Source organism: Delphinus delphis, chromosome 1 (assembly GCF_949987515.2).
Source record: "Delphinus delphis chromosome 1, mDelDel1.2, whole genome shotgun sequence".
Classification (NCBI taxonomy): domain Eukaryota; kingdom Metazoa; phylum Chordata; class Mammalia; order Artiodactyla; family Delphinidae; genus Delphinus; species Delphinus delphis.
The window spans coordinates 12,856,758-12,879,955 of NC_082683.1; the positions used below are offsets into that span (position 1 = coordinate 12,856,758).

At 46.1% G+C, this 23,198-nt stretch overlaps 1 protein-coding gene across 1 annotated transcript in view; it reads left to right on the forward strand.

The window, feature by feature from the left end:
* Positions 1 to 18,964: 18,964 nt before the first annotated feature.
* LOC132433034 (protein-arginine deiminase type-4-like) overlaps positions 18,965 to 23,198 on the forward strand; it is a 30,551-nt gene continuing 26,317 nt past the window's right edge. Inside the window, 2 exon segments of the mRNA XM_060023828.1 lie at positions 18,965 to 18,983; positions 18,986 to 19,055. Coding sequence (XP_059879811.1) covers positions 18,965 to 18,983; positions 18,986 to 19,055 — 89 coding nt within the window.

Genomic DNA, 23,198 nt, shown 5'->3' on the forward strand with positions numbered 1-23,198 from the left:
CCATACTGTTCTCCATAGTGGCTGTATAAATTTACATTCCCACCAACAATCTTGCCTGCTTTTTTCTGATGATAAATATTTTTTTAAGATAAGCCGGACAAGGACTTTCCCGGTGGTCCAGTGGTAAAGAATCCGCCTTCCAATGCAGGGGACACGGGTTTGATCCCTGGTCAGGGAACTGAGATCCCACATGCCGCAGGGCAACAAAGTTCGCGCGTTGCAGCTACTGAGATCGCGCTCCTCAGCGAGAGAGCACGCGTGCCGCATACTACAGAGCCCACATGCTCTGGAGCCTGTGCACCACAACCAGAGAGAGAAAACCCGCATGCCACAACTAGAGAGAAGCCCGCGCACTGCAGTGAAAGATCCTGCGTGCCCCAGTGAAGATCCCGAGTGCGGCAACTAAGACCCCACGCAGCCAAAAAAAAAAAAAAAAAAAGAGAAGCTGGACACATAAGAAGTCAGGTGACAGCAAAGCCTTCATTAAGACCACAAGTGTAAGCACTTGCTGCCCACTGGGGGTGGGCAGTGGTGTCTCCCGTTTGCCCACTGCGATGTGTCAGTGGCCACTCTCTTACGATCTGAAGCTGAAACAAACATTGGGCACGTTTTCATGAGGCTCAGGGTGGGAGAGGGGCTGGACTCTATTCCCTCAAGTCCGTCCCATCAGTTCTGGGCACCTGTCCTGGGTCTCCTGGTTGGGTAGCAAGGATTTGGGATGGTTGCTGACAGGATGTCAGGGCGCAGGAGTCCCCCTTGGAGTTCCTAGAAAGGAACGCATGCTTGGAAAGCCGAGGGTGAGCACTGTCGGTGTGGGTGCTCATCTGACGTGTGTGTCATGAACCAGTGGATGCAAACGAAGCGCGATTGATAACTCCCTGAAGCAGAGCTTCTTTGAAGGGTTTAAGGCCAGCAGTAAAGTTAGTTCCATAGTTTCTTTTTTGAACCTGTCTTGGGTCTTTAAATGAGTCTCAGCATCTTGAGAAACAGCATCTCAGTGTTAATTATAACAATTGGAACATCTTAATTACCTTAATCACAGAAATTATAGCTGTCCTGGGCAGTTTCCAGGGCTCGGGCGAGCAGGGACCTGAGCAGGGCTAGGCAGGGAATCATTCAGAAAGGAGCTTTCATGTGAGTAACATGACCGAAGAGGCTCCTGGACAGCTCAGTCATTATACTTACTTATTCTTTTTTTTTTTTTTTTTTTTTTGCGGTATGTGGGCCTCTCACTGTTGTGGCCTCTCCCGTTGCGGAGCACAGGCTCCGGACGCGCAGGCTCAGCGGCCATGGCTCACAGGCTTAGCTGCTCTGCGGCACGTGGGATCTTCCCGGACTGGGGCACGAACCCATGTCCCCTGCATCGGCAGGCGGATTCTCAACCACTGCGCCACCAAGGAAGCCCCTTCTTCTCTATTTTTAATTTTTTATTTCCTTGACACATTTCTCAAGGGACTCCAGGCCACTTATAATAAGGAAATATTCAACAAGCAGGTGACTAAAAAGTAGAGAAACATAAAGACATCAAAGCAGGAAAAATCTCGGACCTAAAGGCCACGGGAAAGGACAAACATATCTATGACCATGAGGATCGAACTAGCACCTGTGGTTAAGCTCAGAGTTAGGATCTGAGCTTCCCAGCAGCCCATGCAAGAAGGGAACCAGAGTTAGGCATCTGATTCTCATTACTGGAAGGAAGGCAACATGCCAAATGATTCCTGCCACACACAGACCTTTGTAAAAGGGTGTGGAGGAGTCAGGGTCCTCGACGACCTTGTAGCAGCAAAAACCTGATGAGAGACCGCCTGGGGCAGAGCCTCTGCTTACTCATCTGTAGAATGTGAGGACTGCTTGCTTTTTGGGTTCTCTGAGGACTAGGCCAGCCCCTGGCAGGCCGTAAGCACCCAACCAAAATTCATTTCTTTACTTTCTATTCCCACTCACTCCCCACAGGATTAGTGCCTTACTATAGTTATTGGTTCCTTATTATCTAGCTATTTAATCCTCATGCCTACTTTATATGGGCACAAGTATCCCTATTATGTGTCCAGCTCAGTGGTAGATTCTGGAGATATAGCAGTGAATGAGCAGATGTGGACCCTGCCTTTAGGGAGCTCACAGATCAGCAAAGAAGCCAGGCAAACAGACAATGGCAACCTGGCAGGGTAAGTACGATTATAAGGACATAATAATACTTATTATTATAAGTATTATTTTTATTTATTAATTAATACTTATTATTATAAGGGCATAATAATACTTACCCTGGCAGGGTAAGTACGATTATAAGGGCATAATAATAATAATCGGCATATAATAATAATAAGTATAATGGCTTCCATTTATTAGCCCTTAATCTGAGCTGAGTACTATACATGACAAGAACAGCATGAGAAAGGAAACCTATAGACTCAGCAATGAACCCAGAAACAAAAATATTCTAAGTAAAACGCTTAGCAAACTGCATTCGAAAAGGATACAATATCAGATTATACAATACCAGGTTAAATTAAATGGATCCCAGGAATGCAAGCTTCATCTCAGAAAATCAGTTCAATAGATTAACAGGTCAAAGAAAAAAAATTATGGAATTTTCTCCATAAATCAGAAAATAACAGTTGATAAAACTTCCATTTATGATTTTAAAATAAAAAACTAAGAATAGGGCTTCCCTGGTGGCGCAGTGGTTGGGAGTCCGCCTGCCGATGCAGGGGACACGGGTTCGTGCCCCGGTCCGGGAAGATCCCACGTGCCACGGAGCGGCTGGGCCCGTGAGCCATGGCCGCTGAGGCTGCGCGTCCGGAGCCTGTGCTCCGCAACGGGAGAAGCCACAGCAGTGAGAGGCCCACGTACTGCAAAAACAAAACAAACAAACAAACAAAAAAACTAAGAATAGAAAGGAACTTCTTTAACCTGATAAAGAATATCTATCATGGTGGATCTCAAAGGGCATCAGCATTGCCAAGGAACTTGTCCAAAATGAAAACCCTCAGGGTTCACCAAGACCTACTGAATCTGAAACTCTGGGGTTTGGGGTAGGGGAGTAATCTGTTTCAATAAGCTCTCCAGGTAACGCTAGTGCCGGTAGAGTTTGACAACCAAGAAACCCACATCAAAAACTATGCTTAATGATGGAATACTGAAAGCATTCCTTCTAGGATCAGAATAAGACAAGAGTGTCCGCTATCATCACTTTTATTCAGCACTGAACAAAGAAAGTTCATGTAGTAGGTAAGGCAAGAAAAAGAAATAAAAGTTTTAAGGATCAGAAAAGAATGATTATATATGTAGAAATCCAAAAGAATCTACAAGCTACAAGAATCAATAAGAGGGTTTTGCAAGGCTATCATTATAAAACCAATACAAAAGTTAACTGGATTTCTATATATCAACAACAAATAGAAAAAAATTTTTAATTTAAATATATCACTTATAATAGCAATAAAAAAGAAAAACAAAATAAAACACCAAAGAGCAAATCTAACAAAAGATGTGTAAAACCTTTATGGAGTATACTCTACAACTGTACTGAAAAACATTAGAGAAGATCTAAATTCATGGAGAGAGTTACCATGTTTATAAATTCAAAGCTTAATATTGAAAAAAATGCCAATTCTCCCCAAGATCTGTAAATTAATGCAAACCCAATTAGAATAGCTACAGTGTATGTGTGTGTAGAACTTATAAGCTGATTATAAAATGTATATAGAAGTATTAAGAGCCAAGAATAGCTAAGTCACTCCTGAAGATGACAAGGTGTGAAAACATGCTCTACCAGGTGTTGACTTATTATAAAGCCATAGTAAATCAAACAATGTAGAATTTATGCAGAGATAGACAGACCATTTACACAGAACAGAGGGCCAGACATTTTATTATTGCATGGGAGAAGTTTTTTATAAACCTATATACTGATCTGTCACCACTTACATGTATTACAGGTATATTTTCTCCCAGGCTGTGGCTTTTCTTTTTACTCTCTTAATCTGTCTTTTAGTCAATAGCAGTTCTTCACTTTAGTGTAACTAAGTTTATCCTTCCTTTCCTTTATCATTTTGTTCTTTGTGGACCAGTATCTAGGATGTATAAAGCACTCCTACCATTCAGTAAAAAACAAAAGAAGAAAAAGGGAAACAAACTGCTAGAAAAATAGGATAAAACTATGAAGAGGGCCTTCACAAAACAAAAAACACAGATTTCCAATAAACAGATGAAAAAGATATTCAACCTCATTAGTAATCAGGAAACTATGAAGGAAAGCCATAGTGGTATAATAGTACATGCACACCAGATGGGCAAAAGTAAATAAATACATAAAGTAAAACTGTTAGTGAGGATACGGAACAACAGAACCCTCGTATATAAATTGCTGATGGGGATAAAACTGGTACAACCACTTTGAAAAATAGTTACTACCCCACACGTTAAAAATGCCCTCACCCTACGCCAGAAACTTGACTCCCTAGGTATATACCTAGAGAAACTCTTGCACTGGTACCTGAAGAGACATGAATATTCATAGCAGCATTTGTCAAATTATCCCCAAACTGGAAACAATGCCCATCTCCAGTAGGATGGATAACTCAATTGTTGTATAGTCATATGGTGGAATATTAGAGAGCAATGAAGATGAACCATTTATGGCTCACACATCAACATGGATGCATCTCACAAACACCACGTTAAGGGAAGGAAGCAAGTCACAGAGGAATAAAGTGTGCTTCCATTTACGTAAAGACCAAAAGCAGGCAAAACTAAACAATAAAGTAAAAACCATAAAGAAAAGCAACAGACTGATGATGGCAAAAGTTCGCATCATTGTTTGCTCTGCAACTGGGGGGAAGGAGTGAGGGAGGTGTCCTCAAACAGTTTCAAAGGTGCTGAAGGCTTTCTATTCCTCAACCCGGGTGGTGTTTCCACGGTGTTCACTTTGTTGTTATTCCTTAAAATGATTGCATGTTACAGGCTCCTCCAAATGCACGATACATTGTGCAGTTTGAAGAAGTGCACACGGATATAAAGACAACCACGGAAAGCGTGCATGAGTGGCTCAAGTTCATCAACACGGCTCACACTGGCCGGAACAAGAGCAGACCCCGCCTCCAGTGGCAGATGACGGATTTGCCAACCCTCGGGAAGGGCTTCTGGGGGTGGGCTGCAAGCAGACCAGCTGCTCCAAAGCTCAGGGAACAGGAGGGCGTCCACAGACGGGTGGCCAGACTACAATGTCATCACTGAGCCCCCTTTCCCCGGAAGAGTCCCTGAGCGCGAGTAGAGGGCAGCTGTGTCATTAAAGCCCTGACCATCTCCGGGTCGGGGCGGGTGCGGGGAGTGGGGGTGGGGAGAGAGGAAGAAAGGGTCCCTGGAGATGGAGATCGTCAAGCAGAATCCCCAGGGGTCTGTGAACCCATCAAACTGTGGGCAAAATATTCCATATTCATTTTTCAGGGGAAATGTGTCCCCAGCTGTGCCCTGCTCCTTGAAGGGCTGAGGACACGGCTCCTGTAACAGATGCTGTCGGTGCCCCCCTACCCCGTCCCTCTTCAGTTCATGGAGGTCCAGCCCGCGAGTGCCAGCACCTGCACTCTGCTTGAGGTTTTCTCTGGCCACCAGAGCCCGCCCATCAAAGTGCAGGGAACTAACGCCCCCCAGGAGCAGCCCTTAACCAACGACTGATGGGACTGGGTGTATTAATACCCTGGCCCCGCTGCTGCTGGGAAGGCTCGCTCTGGAGCCTGAGCTCCGCACCACTTCCCAGGGCTGCCCGGTGGGTTAAGCTCCAGTTACCCGCAGGTGGTGACCAGCTCACTAATATGCCTTCACTGATTCTTCCCTCCCTGTCTCACTTTCCCACTCCCTCCCAGTGTATCCGGCGCCTCTCAAATAAACAACTTACACTCAGATCTTTGTCTTAGAGTCTCCCCTGGGGTAACCCAAACTAAGAAGCCCCAAGAAGATGAAGAACGCTCACAGGGAGTCAGGAAGAGAAACTCCCATCTTGGTTCTGCACCCACTTGACCATGACCCTAGGCCAGTTACAGCTCTTCCCCAAGCCTCACTTTCCCCATCCGCAAGGGAAGGAAAGCTAAGGGCATCTCTATTGCTTCCTTTAAATGCTCAAAAGGGTAAGTGACCATATGCGTTCAGAACACCCATCCTATTTTCAAAATGACAAAATTGTGATGATGGAGAACAGATAGCTGTTGCCAGGGGTTTGGAAAGGTTGAGGGGTAGGTGGGTGGGTGTGACTATAAACAGATAGCAGCAAGGGATATCTTTGCAGTGAAGGAATAGTCTGTATCTTGACTGTGGTGATAGCTAGAGTAATCTACACGTGTCATAAAATGACATTAAATACACACACATTGTGCTCATGTCAATTTCCTGGTTTTGACATTTTGACCATCAAGATGTGACTATTGGGGCAAACTTGTTTAAGGGTAAATGAATGGGGCTTCTCTGTACTGTCTTTGCAACTTCCTGTGAATCATCTATTTCAAAATAAAAAGTTTAAAAAAGTAAAAAAAAAAAAAAAATGGAGAACACCTGTCTTAAATACTGGATGGTATCACATACATGTGGAATCCAAACAACAGAAAAAAGTCCATTGCATAGAAATGGAAAATAGAATGGTGGTTGCCAGAGATTGGGGGAGTGGAAAATAGGATGGTTTAGGTCAAAAGGTACAAATTTTCAGTTATAAAGAGAATAAGTTCTGAGGATCTAATATACAGCATGGTGACTATAGTCAATCATACAGTATTGCATACTTAAAAGTTTCTGAGAGTCGACTGTAGGCATTCTTACCACATACATACACACAAGAGTTAACAAACGTTAACTGTGTCGGGTGACGGATGTGTTAATTATCTTGATCTTGGTAATCATTCTACAATGTATATGCATAGCACATCCTCATGTTGTGCACTTTAAATGTATACAATTATATTTGTCAATTACTGCTCAGCAAAGCTGTTTTAAAAGATAAGGAGAAAAAAGGAACAGCTGTCCTAAACTATGTGTTCTGTGATGGTTAATTTTACGTGTCAACTTGACTAGGCCATGACACCCAGATATCTGGCCAAACTTCAGTCCAGATGTTGCTGTGCAGGTATTTTTGGATGAGATTAACATTTAAATCAGTGGACTTTCAAGTAAAGCAGATCACCCTGCATAATGTGGGTGGGCCCCATCTAATCAGTTGAAGGCCTTAGGAGAAAAAAGACTGACATCCTCCAAGGAAGGGGGAATTCTTCTAGCGGACTGCCTTCAAACTCAACCCACAACATCAGCTCTTCCTTGGGGTTCTCTCCTGCCTGCCCTGCAGATTTGGGGCTCACCAGCCTCCACAATCATGCGAGCTGATTCCTTAAAATCTCTCTCTCTCTCTCATGTGCACACAGTGTATATATATATATTTTTTGTTTTTGAGAGAGAGAGAGAATCTCCTATTGGTTCTGTTTCTTTGACTTTTGTTTCATGTCCCTTGAAGGCAAGGACCCTTCTATCTTCTGTGTCCCTAATAACTAGCACAACACCAGGCACAGAGGTGAGCTCAGCAGATGTCTGTGAATGAACCTAAGTCAGCAGACCAGTGTGTCTGGGGTCTTTTATTTTCCCTCCTAATTGGCCAGTAAAGCCTTGTGGTTAAGGCTTTGCCATTGCTCGATCTGGGTTTAGGTCCTGATTTCTTTCACCACTAGCGTGTGATCTTGTTCAAGTCCTTCAACCTCTCTGAGCCTCAGTTTAGTTGCCTACACAACGAGGGTGATAACCCCTTCCTCCTGGGGTTGATTTGAGGATCACATGAGTTGGTGTGTGTCAGAGACTTCACCTGGCGCCTGCCTGGAGCCCGGGACCTGCTAGTTGATTCTATTGGTTGGAAGCGCAGGACTGGAACATTCTCTGCACAAAGGCAGTTAAGAAGACGTATATTGGGATACCATACTTGAAAACAGGATATCCCAGAAAAATCGAGGCTTTTTCCCTGGATTCCTTAAGACTTGGGAAGGGGACTTGGCACACAGTGAATGCCTAGTAACTGCTTGAAAGGATGGTGCACAGGTAGTATGATGCAGCCACTGGAGGCCCTGCTCAGTGAAAAACAGGACGAGAGCCCTAAACGTGAGGACAGTGGCAGCCCCAGGTCTCATCATCCTCCACCATGGCTTCTGAGCTTTCTGGACTTTATAGGACAAAGAGGCATGTTAATGTTATACTCACAGGGCCCTTGAGTGGCAGCTGAAGATGTCCGGGCAGCCCTCCTTAGTAAGAGGGATGCACAGTGAGGTCTGGAGCACCCAGGAAGAAGAGAGCTAGAGAAGGCAGCCACCAGACAGGCATGCGCTACCTAGACCTCGGCAACACCATTCTCCAGCCCTGCCTGTCAGCCTCCCAGCTGGGTGTAAATCCACTGAGCAAACAAATCCCGGAAAAGATCATCACCCAAGCCTGGCTGAGAAGAATGTGAGGCGTCAGTGTTATTTTAAACCAGCGCTTGGTTCAAGTTTGTATGGCAGGGCTTCCCTGGTGGCGCAGTGGTTAGGAGTCTGCCTGCCAATGCGGGGGGACACGGGTTCAGATCCCTGGTCAGGGAAGATCTCACATGCCGCGAAGCAACTAAGCCTGTGCTCCACAATTACTGAGCCTGCACTCTAGGGCCCTTGTGCCACAACTACTGAGCCCCCGTGCTGCAACTGCTGAAACCCGCGTGCCTAGAGCCTGTGCTCCACAACAAGAGAAGCCACCGCAATGAGAAGCCCGCGCACCGCAAAGAAGAGTAGCCCCCGCTCGCCGCAACTAGAGAAAACCCACGTGTAGCAACGAAGACCCTTGACCCAGTCAAGAATACATAAATAAAAATAAATAAATTTATATTTAAAAAAGTTTGTATGGCAGTGTTATTTTAACGTAGCTCCAGGTTCAAACTTCTAGTTGCTGCTGGAGAGATGCAATCATAGTCTAATCAGAAAAGACAAAGCGATGAATTTGTGAGGTGACGAATTGCCTGCAGGGCTCCGGCTCCTGGTTCTGGTCCTTTCCCTTCCTAATATCCTTCCTGATCAAAATTGCTCTAAAACAACGAGAACATGGGTGGCAGATAGGATGGCAAACATCTGGAACATTTTTCAGTCTCATTAAGAACTAAACACAAAATACCACAATCGAAATAGCAGAAATGAAAACAAAAACAAAAGTTGCTGGGAAAGCCAGGATGAAGTGAGCAGTTGCGTGAATTGCTTATATAGATGTGATTTTATATAATCCTTTGGAGAGCAGTTTCACATATTAGGAATTCTACGTCCAGGAAAATAGACAAGGAAGTAACCCTATTCAGAGACAAATGTTTATTTGGAATTCATAATAACAGAAAATGAGAATAACGCTTGGTCAAAATGTAAAAGCATTTGGGAATGGGTAGGAAAATTGTGGTACCTCCATTTGATGGATTTTATGAAACTTGCAAGGTCTTTACGGTAATATGATAAATACCTTTTTGTTAGGTGAAAAAATCTGGCTACGAAAGGAAGTGACCTGTGAAATGGCAAAATGCCAAATGGGTAAGTGGGAGTGGTTGTAGCAATCATTACCTGTGGAAATGGTTTAAATTGGGCACGATTTGCTTTGAATACATCTTTTAAATGTATGAAAAAAGAGGGAAAAATCAGGTTTATATGTACAAGGTAGAAAGTTGTCTGAGACCTACAAAGTGAAAAAGGTTGAGCAACAGTAGGTTTGGCATAATCTCATCATCTATAATGCTCTAGAAGAAATTCTAGAAGGATCCACACTTAATTGGTAACAGAAGTTACCAGTGGGGAGTGAAATGAGGGGGTGTGGGTGAGGAGGAGTTTCTCTTTCTATTTAAAAAATATTACCTTTGGTATAAGAACTGGAAATTTTAAAAAAACAAATAAATAAAGCTATATAAGAACAGAAAAGGATCCATAAGATATGAAATTAAAAATTCTATATATGAAAAAAATGGAAGGAAATAAAATTATTTGCTAGAAGTGACTGATGGAATCAGGGAATATTTTTATATGTTTCCTCCAACTAGCCTTTTTCCCCCCCAAACTTGTTATTATCAGCCACTTGTAGTAAGAAAGGGGAAATGTCCCATGAACTTTTTAAACGGAGACTATGGAACTCGGTAATCCTGCCATGTGAAATACGGTAGGGCATCTTGGGGGTATCCATCAGCAGGATACAGAGCTCCAACCCTGGAGGCATTCTGAGTTTCTTCCAGCAGCTACAGAGAGAACCTTGACTATGGGGGTGGGGGAAGTGTCCATTTTAAACTCTCAAGTAATGACCTGGTTGCTTTCCCCAAAGATGAGAAGAATTGATCCTTTGAATGAGTCCCTGCCAAGGTGGGGAAGCCTCCTCCCCACAAAGAGGGAAGCAGATCGGGCCCTTCTTCTCCACCATCCAGACCAGATACTTGATTGCTGCCAGCACCCAGCAAGCCCCTCTTACATGTCTGCTGCATGCCCCTTACATCAAACCGTCCAGTGCTGCAGGAAAAATGGCTCGAGCACTGAGCCTGCCTGGGTCCAAATCCCTGTTCAAATCCCTGGCAGTGCCAGACAAGTGCTTCAGTTCTGCATTATCCAGCTGGATGTAATGTAAATAACTATAAACCAGAAAGGAAGAGAATGAAAGAATGTGGAATTCAACGAGGCAGCAAAGCAATTAGTTGAAAAAAATTAGCCTCAGTCCCACAGAGGGTTCCAGATTCAGAGGAAATGAAAGAATTACCTTGAAGGTATAACTTGAAACTGGATAAACTGTCACCCCCCTAAATGACATGGACTTGGAGTCCCCTGTTGTCATAGTGACTAAAAACCATGGGCTCTGTGGTTCTTCTATGGCAAGGAGAGAATCATTTTATGTCTCATGGCCCTGCCCCCAAAACACATCTGGTTGATATTTTCTTGAGATAGTAAAACTGTTCCTATATTTTACAGGAGGCCAGCGGGGGAGTCAGGACTTTCATGACTACCCAGTGGCAATGAGGTTACCCATTTACACACACAGTGCTAGTGGAGACCGTATGGAGAGTAATAACAAGGTATCCTTATGCCTTCCAGCCAGGATGGTATCAGCTGAGGTCAGAATTCCCACCATCATCCTCCACTACAAGAGATATACTTAAGTCTACTGTAGATAAATCAAAATGAAATCCGCAAAAATATTCAGGTAACCCTCAAGAAGGCAGGAAAAAGAAAACAGAAACAAACAAATAATAAAATGACAAATTTAAGCTCTAATATATCAATAATTACATTAAATATAAATTGTCTAAATGCACAAATAAAAAGACAGAGATTAGCAGAATGAATTTTAAAACTATATGTTGTCTACAAAAAACTTACTTCAAACATAAAGAAATAAGTAGGTTTAAAGTGAAAGAATGAAAAAAGATATACCATGCAAATACTAACCAAAAGAAAGCAGGAATAGCTTTATTAATATCAGATAATGTAGACTTCAGAGCAAAATATTTACAGGAGACTGAGAGGTACATAAGATAATGCTAAAAGTTTCAGTCCACCACAAGGCATAGCAATCCTAAACGTGTATGCACCAAACGAAAGAGTTGCAAAACGTGTGAAGAGCTGATAGAACTGAAAGGAAAAACAGACAAATTCAGAATAATAATTGGAGACTTCAACCCTCCTCTCTCAACAATGGAGAGAACAACTAGATGACAAGGATGTAGAAGACCTAAAAGAACTCCATAACTAACAGAATTGAGGTGACATTCATAGAACACTCTACCCAAGAACTTCAGAATAAATATTCTTTCCAAGTACCTACAGAACTTACACCAAATAGATCATATCCTGGGTCATAAAGCAACCTCAACACATTTAAAAGAATTGAAATCATACAGAGTGTGTTCTCTGACACAGTGGAATCAAACTAGAAGACAATGACAGAGAAATAACAGGAAACTCCACTTAGAAACTAAACAATGAACTTCCAAACAATCAATGGGTCAAGGAGAAAATCTCAAGGGAAATTTAAAAATACACTGAACTGAGTGAAAATGAAAAGACAACATATCAAAATAGGTGATGCTCAGCAGAGTTGAGAGGGAATTTATAGTACTAAACGCTTACACTAGAAAAGAGGGAAAATCACAAGTCAATACTCTAAGCTCCCTTCTCGAGTAACTAGATGCAGAATAGCAAAAGACACTCAAACAAGCAGAAGGAAGGAAATAAGATAAAAACAGAAATTAATGAAATTGAAAACAAAAGTAATAAAGAAAATCCATGAAAAAATCTGGTTATTTGAAAAGATCAATAAAATTGTCGAACATCTAGCAAGAACTGACAAATTAAAAAAGAGAAAAGACACAAATTACCAATATCAGGAATGTAATAGAGATATCGATACAGGCCCCGAAGACAACCAAAGTATGATAAGAGGATACTACAAACCATTCTACACACATACATTTGACAACTTAGACGAAATGGACAAATTTCTTGAAAAGCACAAATGAATACAGCTTACGCAATATGAAACAGAAAATTTGAATATCCTTACACCTATTAAGGAAATTGAATTCATAATTTTAAAACTCCCCAAAAAGAAACATCTTGGCCCAAATGGTTTGCTGGAGAATTCTACTAAACAAATAAAGATGAAATAACACCAATTCTACATAGTCTCTTCCAGAAAAATAGAAGAGGTGGGAATATTTCCCAACTCATTGAAAGAGGCAAGTATTACCCTGATACCAAAACCAGACAAAAAACAATACAAAAGAATCCCAAACTACAGACCAATATCACTTGTAAATATAGACATAAATTCTTAACAAAATATTAGCAAATAGAATTCAGCAATATATAAAAAGAATTACATATTATGACCAAGTGAGGTTTATTTCAAGGATGCAAGGCTGTTATAACATCCGAGACTGTTGGTACAGGCAGCCTCATGTGCACAGTCTTTAGGCTCCCCCTAGACCACGTAAGAAGAGGCGCTGGGCCTGGAATACGTCCTTACTAAGAGATAATGAGCGCACAGAGCCTGTGCCAGGCTTGTCACCTTGCTCAGGAATATTTCCCCTATTTTAGGCTCAATGAGCATTCTGTTAAAACGTGTACCCAACGGCTCTGAGGTGCACCCTCAGCTTTCAGTATTTCAGACTTCTTGAGGGAGGGGGAGGTGTTCTTCTCCTGAGGCACAAGAGGGGTGCACTCAGGCCAGTTGCCCTGCCATGGCTGCCGGGGGCACCTGCTAACCATGAGGGACTGATGAACACTATTGCAGCCGATCCCACTCTCTCTTCTCTATGTGAGTAAAAGCATTTCCATCCAGTGCTTGACTCGGTTGTGTTTCCATGGCAACTTTGATACCAAGGTGCAGTGGACAGAAGTGTTTGGACTTCTCTTCCTGGTGCCTGGCATTGTGATGATCTTGCTATCCTCCAAGTAGTTGGAGTCTTCTCCCAGCATTGGTTGCTGGTGTCTGGTGTTCTGTTCGACAATAAGTAGTGTAACCCACCATTTTAATAGGCTAAAGAAGAAAAATCATATCAATGGATGAAGAAAGAGCATTTGAAAAATCCAATAGTCATTCATGATTAAAACTCTTTGCAGATTAGGAATAGAGAGGAACTTCCTCACCTGATGAAGGGCATATACAAAAAATCTACAGTTAACAACATACCTAATGGTGAAAGCCTGAACACTTTCCTCACAAGACTGAGAATGAAACAAGATGACCGTTCTTGCCACTGTTATTCAACTTAGTACTGAAAGTTCTAGCAAGTGTGATAAACCAAGAAAAGAAATAAAAGACATACAAATGAGGAAGGAAGAAATAAAACTGCCTCTATTTGCAGAAGACATGATTATTTACATAGAAAATCCCAAGGAATCTACTGAAAAACTCTCAGAACTAATAAATGAGTTTAGCAAAGTCATGGGATACAAGATTAATACCTAAAAATCAATTGAATTTTGATATACTAGCAATGAACAGGTGGACAAAATTAAGACTACAATACCATTTACAATCGTTCCCCGAAAATGAAATACTTAGGTGTAAATGTACAAGACTTGTATGCTAAAAGCTACAAAAGGCTGATGAAAGAAGATCTAAATAAATGGAGAGCCATACCATGTTCATGAATTGGAAAACTCAACATAGTAAAATGTCAATCCTCCCCAAACTGATATAGAAATTTAATGCAATTACTATCAGAATCCCAGAAAGATTTTTTTGTAGATATAGGTAATATTACTCTAAAACTATATGAAATTATGAAGGAACTATAATAGCTAAAACATTTTTGAAAAAGAAGAATAAGGTGAGAGCAATTAGTCTACCCAATTTCAAGATACAGCTTTAGTAGTCAAAACTGTGTTTGGTTGGTGGATAGACACATAGATCAAGTAAATGAAATAGAGGACACAGAAACAACCCACACAAGGATGGCCAACTGATTCTCTGACAAAATTGCAAAAGCAATTCAATGGAGGAAGGATAGTCTTTTCAACAAATTGTGATAGAGCAAGGATGTATCTTAAAATAAATGGTGTTTTCTATTTAATAAAATACAATATTTCTTGTACACCTACTCTGAGCCAGACACTATTCTAAGCACTAAGGGTATAGCAATGAACAAAGGAAAGTTTCTGCTTTTGTGGTGCTGACATTCTCATGGTCATTTTCCCCAGGAGAAATCCTGGGTGCTAGAAAAGGAAAGTGGGCACCTGGGGTCAAAGATAGGGTAGGAGCCAGCTCCAGAAAAGGAATGCAGGGGCATTGACCTTCCTCTCGCTAGGTCCCCTTCCCCTTCTCAAAGATGGCATAGTGGAAGGTCACAGGCTTTCAATGCAGACAGAACTGTAGTCCACCTCCCGTCTCTGCCCCTGAAGTAATGCTCACTGTCAATGACTAACAGGTCTTCCCTTTATCACGTTGTTGTGGGGTTCACATGAGTGGGTGCAGTAAAAACAGTGCAGGGCAGGGCCTGGCACATCTTAGAGTCAGATGTTGCTCTTGTGTGCCCAAATCCTTCCAGAGCCTGGATGGGTTATATGAAGGAGAGCAGGGAGAGGTGCTCGGGGCAGGGCAGGGCTGTGGGAACAGAAAGAGAAGAAAGTGCAGACGCAGGGCTCTTAGATGAACACCTTAGTAAGAAGGGGAGACTTGCCAATTTTGGCCAGTCTGGATGATCTAGATACACTCCCAATTTTCTACTTGAAGTTATGGAGAGGCTGGGGTTCTTTGTGCTCAAAGGGACTTCAGAGCTCATTGGCCAAGGGGCCTGACCAGGAGGCAGCTGCACATTGCATGGAGTGGGACAAGGGGTAAAGTTCAATCCAAATGTCACCACTTCCTGTCTGTGCAACCGTGGGCAAGTTACCTAACCCCTGCAAGACTCAGTTTCCTCATCTGGAAAATGGGGAGAGTATAATTCAGACAAATTTTGCTGTGAGGATTAGAGATGATGCAAGTCAGCAGCCTGGCACAGGTAAGGGCCACACCAGAAAGCAGAGCAAGTTAGACAAACCTGGGTTTGAAAGCCACTTAGAAGCCATGTGGCCTTGAGCACGGTGCTTCCTGCCTCTGCAGAAATGAGACTATAAGTCCGCCCACTGGTTTATGGTGAGAATTAGAAGTAATACAGCCCAGGGACTTCCTGATGGTGCAGTGGTTAAGACTCCATGCTCCCAATGCAGGGGCACTGGGTTTGATCCCTGATCAGGCAACTAGATCCCACATGCACGCCACAACTAAAAGTTCACATGCCACAACTAAGGAGCCCACATGCCACAACTAAGGCCTGGTGCAGGCACTTCCCTGGTGGCACAGTGGTTAAGAATCTTCCTGCCAGGGGGAAGGGTGAGCTGTGACAGGGCGAGAGAGGCATGGATATATATACACTAACAAACGTAAGGTAGATAGCCAGTGGGAAGCAGCTGCATGGCACAGGGATATCAGCTCGGTGCTTTGTGACCGCCTGGAGGGGTGGGATAGGGAGGGTGGGAGGGAGGGAGACGCAAGAGGGAAGAGATATGGGAACATATGTATATGTATAACTGATTCACTTTGTTATGAAGCAGAAACTAACACACCATTGTAAAACAATTATACCCCAATAAAGATGCTAAAAAAAAAATCAATGAAGAAAAAAAAAAAAAAAAAGAATCTTCCTGCCAATGCAGGGGACACAGTTTCAATCCCTGGTCCAGGAAGATCCCACATGCCGTGAAGCAACTAAACCCGTGCGCCACAACTACTGAGCCCGCGTGCCACAACTACTGAAGCCTGCGTGCCTAGAGCCCGTGCTCCACAACAAGAGAAGCCGCCACAATGAGAAGCCTACGCACTGCAATGAAGAGTAGCCCCCTCTCACTGCAACTAGAGAAAGCCCACATGCAGCAATGAAGACCCAATGCAGCCATAAATAAATAAATAAATAAATTTATTTTAAAAAAATAGTATACAAATGTATGCAATAAAAACGGTTTAAAAAAAAAAGACCTGGTGCAACCACATAAATAAGTAAATAAATATTAAAAAAGAAAGAAAGAAAGAATAGAGCCCAAGGACCTGCTGGCAAGTGTGGCACGTGGTGGGTGTCTAATAGATGGGAGTCTGTGTTATCACCTTAGTCCTTGTAAATCTGTTTTAGACAAAGCCTAATTAGCCTCTAAGAGAGAGCCATGGACTTGAGAGGCATTGGATGAATATTTGTTGGGTGAAGAGCTAAATAAATGAATCTGAGCGTTATCTATGAATGAAGAACACTCAAAGAATGGCCCGGCCATCTCCTCCAAGCACAACTTTGCAGCATACTCAGTCCTGCAGCCTCTGGGAACGATCCCTGATGCCAGTTCCTTTGCCCAGAATGATGTCATCACATTCACCTGGAGGAGGATAGCCAGGCTGGTCACTGGGGCATCAGTTCAGGTGCCCAGTGACCTGGCCCCAAACGCCCAGAGAGCATCAGGCAACCCTCAGCACAACCTGGCTTCCTCCTGGCGAGCAGCTGGGCTGGCGTTTCTGCCTTTCAGCAGAAAGAGAGGGCCCCTTCCTCTGGGGTTTCTGGCCTGGATTCTGAGCCAGATACCCTCATGTGCAAAAGGATTTGCTTCCCAAACCCCAAAGCCCCCTTCAGGCTCTGAAAGGGTAATGTCTTCTGTGAGGGTAACGGCCAGGCCAGGGCCAGGCCAGGTTCTCAGGGATCCTCACAGGAAACTGCCCTCAGGGGTACCACCGTGGGTCAAGTGCTGGGCTGGGTGCTGGGTGCTGGAGAACACCATGGTCTTCAGCCACAAGGGTTTAGTGAGCACCTACTACAAGTCAGGAGCTGTTCTAGGCACTGAGTGTGCAGCTGAGACTGACAAAGGCCCTGCTCTCATGCCTAGTTGGGGCACAGACACTTAAACACACACACACACACACACACACACACACACACACACACACACGATGACAAGCTGTGGCAAATTTCAGGAAAAGAACCAAATGCTCTGCAAGAGAAAAAAGAGAGACAAAGGTAAAGCCACAAAGTCCCTGCCAATAACCACAGACACGGGCACACCGAATGCATCACAGAGTGGTTTATGATACAGAAGATCTGTAAACAGCCTTCACGCCCAGCAGTGCTATGGACTGAATTGTGTCTCCCCACCCCCAATTCATGTTTTGAAGCCTCGGTGGTCTCACTATAATGTGGGCATTGTGATAGGACCCACTTCATGGGGACGTTGGTATGAAGCAGGATTGGAACTCAGGCCTGTCTAATCCCACAGCCCGGCTCTTAATTAATGAGGCAAATGCCTTGTTTCAAAGCCGGAGAAAACAAAAAACACACACGCAATCTCCAACCCCCAAGACACACTCTGTTCACTCCAGATCCCTGTGCGCGCCTCCTCTGGGTGTCCCCTCTGGGACTTGTCCCTCCAACCCCTCACCCATCACCCGACAAGCAGGCAGAGCCTAGCACCAGTGGCCCACACCCAGGGCTCTGCGGCTGAGTGAGCGTTCCCATGTGTGCAGGGAACTCTGGCTTCAAGCTCTGCCACATACTAGCTATGGTGCCTTGGGCCCATCACCTTTCTTCTCTGTGCCTCTGTTTTCCCTTCTGTAAAATGGGTAGTAATAACAAGCCCATACAGACCTTGTACTGCCATAAGAAGTAGATGTGTTGAAGTCTGAAAAGCTCGTGTCACGTGGACAGGCAGCTGATACATCTCATACCCCCAAGAGCAGGATGCCTCTGGTTCAAATCCTGGCTCTACCACTGTGTAACCTCTCTCAGTTTCTTCTTCTGGAAATTGGGGATAATAATTGTACTGACCTCAGAGAGATGCTGAGAGAATGAACTGAGGGAATTATAATAGTACCTACCTCACAGGCTTGCCTTAGTGAGTTATTCCACAAGACGGCCAGAGAAAGGTGCCCGGGACACAGAAAATACAGAAGGGTGGGATGTCACGTGGGTGACCCAGCCCGGCGAGACCTGGCCCAAGCCAGATCGGTCTTTGAATGTGTAGCCCGGTCTGTGACCTTGTGCCTAAAATCTCCCAGCCTCCCCACTTTTCTTGCCTTCTCCTCTCTGATACCCTGTTTGGCACAGTGAAGCAAGGTTGGATGAATCCAGGAGTTCACGGTCCCAGGCAGGGATGGGGCAGTGGGCATGAGGCCTCAGAATTGCACCCCTACCCCCTGATCCCTCGGCTCTTCCCAGGAAACTAACGATCCAGGCTGCCACTGATTCTGGCATCAACACCAAACAGGGTCCCGGTCTGAGGGGGAAGCTCCAGGGCAGAGGAGGGGCTGAGAAGACATGCCAGGGACCTGAGTGGGGAGGGGCTGGGCCACACACCACAGGTGCTGACTCATGGCCTCTGCTGGGCACTGGGTGCTGTGAACGAACCAGCCCTGGGGCTTTCTACAGCCGGAGGGACGAGCTGGCCAGATGATGGCCCAGGGGACAGTGATCCAGTGGCCCCAGAGCAGCCCACCTATGCCGTGTGTGTGCTGGGCACCGAGACGCAGCTGGATGTCTACGGGTGAGCAGGGGACATTCTGGGGTTGGGGGCAGGTCTGGTGATGCTAGATGAGCAGGTTCTGCTGACACAAGACGTGTGTTTGCCTCAAGCTTCAGGCTCCAGCCTCTGCAGCCACCGGCAGGGGAGAAGCTAGAGAGCTAAGACCTGAGTGGCCCTGGGATGTGCGTGGACTCAAGGCAGTGAGTTCATTGCCATGAACAAGTGGGTCTTCCCCAGGGCCTCACCACAAATGCATTATTATAGGGCAAACAGGACCATATCCTTTCACCATTGAGGCAATGGGAGCTCAGAGAGGGTCTGTGACTTACCTAAGGTCACACAGCAAGTGTGCCCTGGAAGCAAGGCTGGACCCTGGACTTCATAGCCCAGACCTGGATCCCCCTGCAGTTTGTTGCCCTACACCTCTCGGCCAAGCCTCCCTCCGTGGGTGGGTAATAGCGTGGGTGTGATGAGACAGGCTGTGGCATGGAGAGGCCGAGGAGGAGACCAGGCCCTGCTATTGGCTAGCCGGGCTGCCTTGGGCAACTGAGCCTCAGTTTCCTCATCTGTGAAATGGGGATTATACCCACTTCGTAGGGTGCTTGTAGGGATTAAATGTGAAAACCATAAAAATGTTTGTTAAGTACTTAGCACAGTGCTGGGCCTACCCCTGGTAGTTGTTCATTCGTTCATCCCTTCATTCATTCATTCAACAAATACCGATTGAATACCTATTATGTCCAAGCCCTGTGCCAGGCTCTGGCTAAACAAGATGGTCTAGGAACGCTCTTGGTGGGCGTGGTTGGGGTCACTGCTGTTGTCAGTAATAGTGGCAGCCCCCGGCTTGATGCTCCAGGCTGAGCATCTGTGGTCCTAGAATGGTGCCCACAGGAGTGTCTGACACATTTCCTTGGAAGTGCCGCTCGTTCCCAGCCCCCAGCCAGCAGTAGGAGAACAGCAGAGACTGAGAGGGTGAGGAGTAGAGGAAGAAGAGGCTGACGGTCACCGGAGGCCACCCGACTCCCAGGAGACAGCCCTTCCATCAGGGAGGCATTGAGCCCTGTGTTCACGCGCCCTTGTGATGTGTGGTTTCTCACACAATAATGGCTGATATTCACATCACACTTGGTGCACACAACTCACTCAGCCCCCTTGTGAGGTAGGCAGTGCTGTAATTCCCATTTTGCAGAAGGGAAAGCTGAGGCTCTGAGAAGTTGAGTAACCCACTGAAGCCACACAGCTAGTTAGTAAGGGAGCCAGAATCGAAACCCAGGCAGCCTGGCTCTGGGACCCTCCTCTCTGCCGCTCCAGCCCTGGACCAGCCCTTCCTGTCACTTCTTGCCTGCCCTTCACAGCAGCTCCTTGCCAGCACCACGTCCTAAGCAGCCACCACCCTCACTCGGCCTGAATTTCCTTCCAAAAGCACAGATGGGCTTGGCAACCCCCCCACCCCAGCACTGCCTCCTTGACCCCCTCCCAGTACAAGCTTCCGTACCTTTGCTCAAGCTGTGTCCCTGCAGCTGGGCTCAGAGGTGCCAGGGCTTAGAAAGACAAGGTGGTAGAGGAACAGACCACAGGCTATGGGTGCCTTTCCAGAGCTGCTCTGACAAGTTCTGCTTATGATTTTCATTCTGAGTTTGGAAGGTACTTTGTCTGCAATGGGAAATACACTGATTATATTCAAACAAAATTTCGCTGCCTGAGATGAATATTGAAACCTGTCGAGGGCTTTCTGTGATGCTTGCAGCTGGAGTCAGGGAGGGATCTTGACTCCAGCTACCACGTGCCAGGCCCTTCTGTTCCTGGTTTCTAATCCTCACAGAAGTTCTGCAAGGGAAACACTATCGGCATGCCCATTTTAGAGAGGAGTACACTGAGGCCTCAAGAGGTGAAAACACTTACCCAAGGTCACCCAAATTAAAGGTGTCCAAGCCAGGAGATTTGAACCCAGGACATTCTGACCCCCAAACTCCCCCTGCTTCCCCAGCACACGCTGCCTCCCAGTGCTGTGGGTCTGGCCTTGCTAGGCACTGCTGTCTGGCTGGTAGAGCTTCCAGAGGGCTTGAGAGATCCAGAAGGGGTGGGGGGGGGGGTGAGTTCCAGGAGGTGGCAACCACGGAGGACCGTGGGCATTCTGGAGCTGCAATCACTGGGGTACTCCTTTTCCTCTGGCGCCTCCTTCTCAACAGGAAACCACTCAGTGTGACAGTGGGGAGCAGGGCAAGATTGTTAGTGTCTCTGAGCCTCAGTTTACTCATCTGTAAAATGGGGACATTAACACCCACCCTGCTGAGTTGCAGTGAGGATTACATTATACAACGCATGCCGAGAGTCTGGCAGAGTGGTCCCCCTTTTCCGTAAGGATTGCATGTGTTGTTGAACCTGAGAGTGTTGCAGACGCCGCTGCCCATCTGGGGGTCGTTGTAAGGAAATGTTAGACGCAGGAGCTGAAGGAATGATGTCGTTTGTCTGGGGCTCAAGTTCTTGGTGCTGCCTCTCTGGAGGCTGTTGGGAGTGACTAGAAGATTCAGCTCTGGGATATCTTATAATAGCACACATGGGTCCCCCAGCCCCCAACACAGTAGAAACCCTTGTGTGTTTATGAAAGTCCCTTGTTTAGGACCTGAGAGGGTCTGGAAAACATCCTAAATCAAATCCCGGTGGTGCCACTTCCCAGCAGGGCCTCACCTCTCTGAGCCTTGGCTTCCCATCTGGCAGAGAGGATGGGATGGCTGTAGAGCCCCAGCAGGTGGCAGACCCATCTGTCCACGCCCTCCTCTCGGTTCTGGAGAGGAAGCCATGCCAGGCGGAGCGAGCCGAGGGGAACCGCCCCGCAGGCAGGTCCTGCGTCCCGCTTTGTCCGCCACTGTCTCTGTCTCCAAGTCTCTGTCTCCCCCTTGTTCTTTGAGCCGCTTGCTCGTTCTCCTGTTGTAACAGACGCATGGCGTGTCCCTCTCCCATCCCCATCCTCCTGCCACGGCACCTGGGCGGCTGGGGACGCCTGGCTTCCCACCCCGGCTTTGTGAGCCTGAAGGCAAACAGCTGCGCATGGAGCAGAGAAGGAGCCTCCGGGCTTTGGCAGAGAAACCAGGGCGAGGAAGGCGTAGGGTCAACTGAGGCACTTGAGCAGAGGGGCACTGGTTCTGCTGTACCATCCCTTGGACGTGAACTGTCCTCCAGCAAGGGCCACGCATTCCTTATTATTACTGTTACCATCATGTCCCTTCATTTCTGATATCATTACCTAGCTACTGAAGAGGGGCGAGCACCACACATGGGCCCTTCAGTCTGCACAACATCGTAGAAAGCATCATCGGAGTAAACATTATTCCCATTTTACAGAGAAAGAAACTGAGACCAGAGAGGGTCAGTGCCTAGGCCAAGGTCACACAGCCTGTCAGAAGTGGCCCAAGCCCATCGCCACTCTCCAGCCCTTTGAGGCTGCCTGCTGTTCCCGGGCTGGCCTGGGAGAGGTTTCCCATGGGCAGCTGAGCCCCTGCGTCCCTGCTAGTCTGCAGGCAAGTGTCTGATCACAAAGAGCCCCAGCCGGCTGCAGACACCACATCCACAGGCACGTGCCATAGCCAGCTGGTGTAGACAGACTGGCCCCTGGGCTATTCAATGTGGTGGCAGGCATAGTTTGTATACTTCCTCCACATTGACCCTGGCTGTCTCCCCGACCCAGACAGTCAGTGCCTCCCAGGGACGACGACCCAGCCATCCTGCTGCCCGGCCACTATTGTGCTGGGAGCAGTTGGGGGCAGGTAGGAAAGCCAGTGCCTGCACCAGGGAGCACACAGGGACGCCTGCTGTTAGAGTTTAGCAGAAGTGGAATGGTGTCTTTGTCAAGGACTGATCCTGTATTGGCTATCTATCACCATGTAACAAGTTGCCCCAAAACATGCTGGCTCAAAACAATAGCGTTTATGATCTCACAGTTTCTGTGGGTCAGGATCCAGTGTGGCTTAGTTGGGCCCTCTGCCCTGGGGGCTCAAAGGCTGCAATGAAGGTGTCAGCGGGACTAAAGTCACATTGAGGCTTGACCAGGGCAGCCCTGCGTCCAAGCTCAGTCATGTGGAGAATTGTGCTCCTCATGGGCTTGTGGACTGAGAGCCTCAGTTCCCTTCACGTGGCTGGCAGGAAGCCTCCCCCAGTTCCCTGCCA